The sequence below is a fragment of the Prosopis cineraria genome, unplaced genomic scaffold, assembly GCF_029017545.1.
Source record: "Prosopis cineraria cultivar Desert tree isolate PC_DT_omini unplaced genomic scaffold, ASM2901754v1 PC6, whole genome shotgun sequence".
NCBI classification, from domain to species: domain Eukaryota; kingdom Viridiplantae; phylum Streptophyta; class Magnoliopsida; order Fabales; family Fabaceae; genus Prosopis; species Prosopis cineraria.
The window spans coordinates 11668745-11677010 of NW_026555337.1; the positions used below are offsets into that span (position 1 = coordinate 11668745).

General features: G+C 30.1%; 2 protein-coding genes across 2 annotated transcripts; both read right to left on the bottom strand.

The window, feature by feature from the left end:
* Positions 1-2203: 2203 nt before the first annotated feature.
* LOC129313781 (uncharacterized) lies at positions 2204-4051 on the bottom strand. Its single transcript, XM_054957166.1, is given in 3 exon segments — positions 2204-2798; positions 3814-3979; positions 3982-4051. Coding segments are annotated over 3 exon segments (657 nt in total). The 5' UTR covers positions 4037-4051; the 3' UTR covers positions 2204-2362.
* Positions 4052-4997: 946 nt separating this feature from the next.
* On the bottom strand, positions 4998-8058 carry LOC129314489 (uncharacterized). The gene is made up of 2 exons (XM_054957935.1): positions 7658-8058; positions 4998-5519 (listed from the first exon to the last, which is right to left on the bottom strand). Exons 1-2 carry the CDS (start codon positions 7900-7902, stop codon positions 5084-5086), a joined length of 681 nt encoding a protein of 226 aa, XP_054813910.1. The 5' UTR covers positions 7903-8058; the 3' UTR covers positions 4998-5083.
* Between the last annotated feature and the right edge of the window lie 208 nt (positions 8059-8266).

Sequence of the window (8266 nt, forward strand, 5' to 3'; positions counted from 1 at the left end):
TTCAAGCAAAGCCCCGCGGAATTTCTTTATATATATATATTTAAAAATGAAGGAGAATCTAACATGAGTTAGATAGTTTTTTTTAATAGGCAAAACATCAAGATAAAAATTGTATTTCAGATTCAATTGATTTTGAAAATTCTCTGCAAGTTCAAAGTCTCCAATTGAAATTAAATTTTCTTGTCCAATAACTAAAATTCCCTTTCTTTATTAATTCCCCGTTGTCAAGAGTTGATCAAATCCTGGAGAGAGGCCAATGGGGTGTAAATCCATGATCGATTGATTCCCCAAAACATAGGAGATCACTAATCAACTAAACCTTTTTAATAGGAAAAATTACTTTGCAAGTTTTTATAATTTTTCTTAATTTTAAATTAAGTTCCTACAATTTATTTTATTTCTATCAAACTTTTATAATTTAATTTATTAGATTTGTGAATCCTAAATGTTAAAATTAATAATAAATTATAACTTTTCCAAAACAAAAATATTTTTGAAGTGTAAAAAATTTGATTTAATACTTTTGGCTAAATTGTAAGGAAAAAATTGATTTGAGACACTGTTTGCATATTTATTAATTTTTTATAAAATTCTATATGAATAAAAATTACTCCCTCCGTTTAAAATGTAGGGCATTTTTTAAGAAGTTGGATGTTAAAAAATATAAGGCATTTTTAGTCTTTCAAGGTGTAATCATTATCTTTTTTTCAAAAAATCCCTATTAATAATAACTTTATATTTATTGTAGGATGTTAATAGAGCTAAATATGAAAATATAAGGTTAGTTAAAAAGTAAGTAACTACTTTATTTGGGTGAGATTTGATTAAAAATGCCTTACATTTTTTAACGAAGTGAGTATTTATAAGACAACCAATTATATAAAATTTTAATTATAAAAACTATATAATTAAATATAAAGTTATATAATATTTTAATGAAAATATAAAAGTTCTCAATTTTATTTTTTAAAGTAAAAAAATAAGGATTTTTACCCTTCAGGAAATAAAAAATTTAATGGATCAAACTATAAAACTCAATCAAAACACAAAATAAATCGAAAAGACCTAATTCAATATTAAGAAAAACTGTAAGGATATAGAAATACATTATCTCTTCAAAATATAAGGTTAAGGGTCATCTTTAACTATAAATTATACACAAAATGTCATAATTGTCCTTAAATTTAATTATAAGTCAATTTTGCCCCTCAATATTAAAGATTCCTTCTATTATCATCGTGCCATTTTCTCATCATTAATTGACCGTTAGTAAACTTCACATTATATTGTTTAATATTTTTTATTATAAAATATTTAAATTGAGGGGTAAAATGATCCTTAACTTGACAAAAAATATTAAAAATAGTAGGAGCCACTGATAACTAATGGACGTTTAGTATTTTTAATGTTAGAATAATAACAGTGAGAATTTTAAAATTAAGGGACAAAATTAACTAGTAATTGAGTTTAAATACATTTGTAACATTTTATGTACAGTTTGAAAACAAGAATGATCTTTAACTTTAAAATATATAATGCAAACTGTAAACTAATATATATTATAAGTTTCATGTTCAAATATTTCCATGAGTCATTACTAATTTTGGAGAAGTTATTACTAATATCCAACTAATAATTTGTTAATCATTGAACATGACTTTTTAATATTCAACAAACAAATTGTTGATATTTTGAATGATTTTTCACAAGTCATGTTCAAGAGTGTTAAAACAAATTTGTGTAAATTTTGGAAAAAAAACTTATAGCAAAATTAAAAATAATATGTATTTGTGCTCTTTTTTTAATGCAAGAATGATAAAAAATCCTAAAAGAATCAATTAATTCAAATTAGATCTTAAATATTAAACTTCAATAATTTAAAACTCAATCTCTCAATTTTACAATTACATCGTGACAAATTTACAAATTATTTTTTAAATTTCACGTGGTTGAAAAATAAAAAATTTATTTTTCTTATTTAAATTTAAATATAAATTATAAATTCATCATAATAAAATTGTAAAATAAGAGATTGAATTGTAAATTCTTGAACTTTAACACCTAAGACTTAACTAAAATTAATTAACCCTTTTAAAACCTCTTGTCATTCTCCCTTTTTGATTAGGAGGGAAAAAGGTTTCCTCCCCTCCCCAACATCTACACCAAAGAGCGAAGAGGTTCTCATTCTATTTCAAAGCATGGCTAGAGCAAAATGAGGAACACTTTATTTATTCATCCTGTCAACACACTAAAATACTTCAAGAGTTCTTGGTGCGTTATTCTGCTCATAGCTTGCTCATTGAAACTTAACATGCTATATCTAGGAAGAGCAAATTGATCTTTGCTTTCTCCCAAATCAGCTTCAGATAGAATTCCTTCCATTCTCCAAATCAAACAAGAACCATATCTCATTCACCCTATCATCATACTCAAAAGGGGCATTGTACTGAGCAACAATATAAACAGAAGCATGCCCGGCTCTGTGACTCCTTTCAATGGCAGAAGACCACTCAGTGCCTGCAATACTGGCCTTCAAGGCAGCAGCTTCTTCCCCAACATTTGAATCTCTCACAAAACCACTGAACTGCCTTACTGCTACATACACAGGCTTCCATCTTTGGACATGGAGACCTGTTGCTGATGGAGGGTTTGCTTGGTTCTTCTTTGGCACATAGAAGCTTACCACAAATGAGGATTCACAGAAAGGTCCATCACTAGGTGATATTTCAGTGATCACAGGCCCTGTCATCTCAATCTTTTGCTTGTAGTTGTTCTTGCCCTGAATATAATCAAATAGCCTGTAAAACATGAACACAGTACACAGGATTAATGAAAGACTCGTTCATTATATTTGCACTTGTTAGTTCTTATTTAGGACTAGATTAGGCAAAACGCAAGTCTTTGACATTAAATTAACGGATGCATATGAAACTTATTGGTATTTTTTTTTTCATAAATCAGCACCACACCATTGACTATTCCATAATTGGTTCCATTGCATGCCAAGCTTCAATGAAAGAAATGCCGCTGAACTTCCTGTTCCTCGTTTATAAAAAAGATGAGATAACTCAAACATTAGGCAACATTTGATCAAAATAGACCCCCAGCGTCTGGTTAATAAAGCATATTTACTAGTGTTACATGCAGATATTATATGTCAGTTGGACGTATTTAAAGTTGAGTCCAGCTTGTGCATGCTCCCTGCATTGTCATTTGGCAAAGTTCTCATCTCACAGAGCAGAACAGGTCATCTCATTGAAGGCTTCTAAGCGTTACCAAGTGAATATAAATCTATTGAATTTGCTGAGGCTTTGTCCAAATTGAGGGGGAAAATTGTGAAGAAGAACAAATCAAGTACGAGTAATACTAGTGAACTTGAGAAGTTAATAAATTCCCAATAAATTATTAAGAGAGAATCTATCTGTTTCGTTCTTGACTTTTAGAAATACATATGTTCAATTCTTGAAAAGTTTTTCCCACAACATGACTTTATCTAATCAGTGACAGAATTCAAACAAGTACCAAGTAAACTATAAAGCAAAAAATATATAGCGAACAAGCAGTTAAATAAGTATCCAAGTCTTCAGTGAGCGAGAATTTGTCACCATTTTCAGCAACCAAACACTAACAATAGATTAATGTGCAGATAGTCAAAAATCACAAAGGATTACTCAATCATGCATTATTAATCTTCGTTCACCGAAGTTAAATCATAATTAATCAATTAATCTTCATCGGACAATAGCAACAAACAAGAACCAACTCAATACTTGAGAAATTCCCAAAGAAATACCTCCGAGAGAGGATATTTACCTTAAGAATCCAGTTCTGGTTGCTTCAACAAGAGAAATGTCTTGAATGGAGGAGGTGGAGGCCCAGACAGTGGAATTATAGCGGCGGATTTCGAAGCCGTCGCCGACATGAATCAAATCGTAGGAAGGGCACTCGATACGCTTGCATGTGGAGGAACCTTCGCGAAGCTTGAAACCGATGCGAGGATGAAGCTTAACAGCAGTGAGAGCTTCAATGCGGCCATGGCTGAACGCTACTTACTATACTCCGCGCGGTGCGTCTTCACAAAGCCTAGAAAGCTCAAATGGATGAAGCTCCGAAATTTCCATGGCCGTGAAGAAGCAACGAACAGTGACCGCTGATTATGGAAACGGCTGATTTCGAGCAATCGTGGCCGTCCATAAAGACGGTTCACATCCAGCCAAGTAAAAAGACAAGCACTTCTAGACCAGTGATTCAGTGAACCTATTATATATATATATATATATATATTATATAACATAATTGGAATTTCAGTGAAAGGACGTTCACTCAATTTAATTTCAGTCAAAAGCTCTGTAAAATTTTAAGATTTTACTGTTATATGTGAGAAATTGAAATAAAATTAAAAAATAATTAAAATGATCTTATTTTAATAGATAAAAAATAAATAATTAATATAAATAAAATTTATAATTTTCATTATCAGCATACCAACACTATAAATTTACAATTTTTATTTCATATACATCAATTATTCTTTTTTCCTGCCAACTTCTTCCATGTGCCAGCTTCATTTTATTGTAGAGAACAGTAAGGGAGGCGGAGAATAGCCCATTTTCATTAATGGCAAATTTATAAGCAATGCAAACAATTTCCCCAATCCAATCTCCGGTCTTCTTCGTGCACTTCAGCTCTTTTAATTTTCCCGAATAATTATTTAAAAATTTATAGTTATTTTAAAGAATTAAAAAAATCAAAAACATCTGTTGAATGTTTTGTTATTTTTGTTTTGCAAAACTAAAAAAAAGTTAAAAAAATCATGTTTTCATTAATAACAATTATGTTAATAAAATAAATTATTCTTTCACTTTTTATTTCATCAATTTAGATATTTTTTTTAAAATGATGCTTTAAACTGATTTTTTTTTTATTTCTTATTTCCAAAACTTATTCTAAAAACCTGTTATACAAAAATTATTTTAATAACATAAAAACAGAAAACAGAATCAAACGACAACGAGTCCTTGATCTTTCAAACAACAAAACAAAAATAGAATCAAACAAGCTCTTTATTTCTCCCCCATTAACTTCAAGTAGAATGCCTTCCATTCTCCATATCAAACAAGAACCAAATCTCATTCACCCTATCATCATACTCAAAAGGGGCATTGTACTGAGCAACACAATAAACAGAACCATATCCACCTCTGTGGCTCTTTTCAATGACAGAAGACCACTTAGTGCCTGCAATACTGGCCTTCAAGGCTGCAACTTCCTCCCCAACATTAGAATCTCTTACAAACCCACTGAACTGCCTCACTGCTGCATACACAGGGTTCGATCTTCCCACGACGAGATCTTTTGCGAGAGGAGGGTCTGCTTGGTTCTTCTTTGGCACATAGAAACTTACCACAAATAAGGACTCATATAAGGTTTCATTAATAGGTGCTACTTCAGTGACCACAGGTGCTGTCATCTCAATTTTTTCCTTCTTGTCATTCTTTCCTTGGATATAATCAAATAACCTGTAAAAATAAAGACATTGCGCAAGATTAATGAAAGGCTCATTCACTATATTTGGACTTGTGCGCTTATTTTGGACTCGATTGAAAAAACCAAGTCGCTAAACCATTTCCATTCGAGAACCGACATTCCCAGCAGAGCACCAATGAAGGCAGTGGCGAATGCAGGACACTAAACCAGTGATGCATAAATTATATAAAATATATATATAATAATAATAATATTAATTTAATATATATATAAAATAAATATTTAGTTTAACTTAGTTTTGTAAAATAATATTAGAAAAGAAAAATTATAATGGTATTTTTATAAAAATAATCTAAATTTAAATATGATGGATTTAACTACTCAATGTTTTGAACTCAGATATATTTTACTTTAAATCTAGTGAGTTCAAAACTATTGAGGTAATAAGGGGGCAAATTTTTAATCTCGTGAGTTCAACCTACTTTTTGTAAATTTACTCAAGTTGAGGGGGGACACTTCCCATCCTCATCTATATGTGCATCTATGATTGAATGAAGTCACTTTCGGCTTCCTGCCGAGCAGAAAACTCCATAAAACCAACCTTTCACTAAAGCACTAATGTACGAATATAAGTATAAAAGGATAGTACATTTTAAAAGATTAATATGTTGGGTGGAAAAATCTATTTATGTTTATGAATCTCACTTTACTTGTGAAGCTTCTCCATGTTAAATTCATAACACATGAACTCTTCCATTAATGATGCATGCAGTGTTTAATTAATTAAAGACAGCAAAATAAAGTTTATTCTGTTCCTCACTCATAAAACGAAGAGCAGTCATTGAATGCCGAGATAATTTTTGGACGATGTAACTCATGCATTAGATAACATATAACCAAAATAAACAGTGTCTGATTAATAATAAATAGTTAGTTAGTAGTATTAAATATAGATAATAGATTAGATGTCAGTTGGATGTATGTAAAGCTGAGTCTAGTTTTCGGACACTCCCTGCACTGTTTATTTTATATTGTCAACCTTACTTGAAATATATATAAATATATATATCTGAACACACATCTTATCAATTTGGTTATTGAATTTTCAAAATAAATGTTCAATTGACAATAGTAATCAAGTAATTAAATATGCATCTCCTAGTCTTCAATGGGCGAGAATTCGTCAGCATTTTCAGCAACCAAATGCAGACAATATAATAACATGGAGAGAGTCAAAAATCATAAAGGACTCAATCATGAGGGAAAAGGATAATATAGATCTTGTAAAGGCATTAATAATAATTAAAAACATTAATTTATTGAAATGTTATAAAAGGATCATGATCTTTAATTATAATTAAAAAATAAGTATTAAAATAATTAATGAAATATAATTAATGAATTTAAATAAAGTTAGTTGTGAATTTAAATAATGTTACTTGTGAATTAATGAAAGGTCAATTGTGAATGATAGATATTTTATAAATTTGAAAATAGTTACTTACAAATTTTAAGAAGATCATTGCTAAATTTATAAAAATTTAATTATGAATGAATAAATATTCTCATAAATTTATACATCATTTGTGATTTAGGGACAATTTATAACGAATTTAAGGATTGTCATTAGTAAATATATAAATCAATAGTTGTGAATGAATATGAATAATATTAATTATATATCAATGATACAAGGACCTCTCATGTTTCTATAAATATTCATTCAGAATCGACTTTTCATAAGTTCACAGATAATTTTTTAAGAATTCATGATGCATATATTTATGAATTATATTTATCAATTTACAATTACTTTTTATTTATTCATAAAAATAATTTCTTAAATTCACACTGAACTTCCCTAAATTTCATGAGTGATATTTATTAATTATTCTAATAATTAAAAATATTTAATTATTACAAATAAAGATATCCTTCTCTGACATTTTAACAATTTAAAATCTTCAATTTTCATTAGTATCTTCGCAAATTCCATATTATCCATTTCTAAAATTAAACCTCGTTCACAAAAGCTAAATCATTCGTACAAACATAAGTACATACGCACAAAAGTGTGTGTCTATAATCAATTAATTTCCAATGGACTTAGCAAACAAACAAAACCGGAACTGAATACTTGAGAAATTTCCAGAAATAGAAAGAGATTAACCTGGTGAATGCAGCTTTGGTGGCTTTAGCAAAAGAAATGTCTTGAAATGGGTAGACGGAAGCCCAGAAAGTGAAATTATAGTGGCGGATTTCGTAGCCGTCGCCGATGTGAATCACATCGTAGGAAGGGCACTCGATGCGCTTGCACGTCGGAGGAACTTTCGCGAAGCTTGAAACCGATGCGACGAGGAGGATCAGCACCAGCACCAATGAGAACTTCAAATTCGCGAGAGTGGCGGCGGCCATGGCTGAAGTCTGACGTAATTCTGATGAGAAAGTAGATCTGTTCCGAGATCTAGAAAGTGGTGAATACAGATTACAGTTAGCGCAGCGAAGCTAGACTGGAAAATGGGGTCTTAGTACGTATTGGAAGAAGGCGATCACTGATTTCAAGAAAGAGTAATTAAGTATCATTTGTCGTTTGGAAGGTGCTGAAAATTAGTGATCCATATTAAAAGTTGCATAGATAATTATTAAAATAATGCTATAATTTAATTTAATCAAACAGGCTAGATTGACTCAAACAAATGGGCCAGTTTCTTTTCTTTTCCTTCTTCTTCTTCTTCTTCTTTTTTTTTTTTGGATAAACCAGAGGCTAAACAACAATAGA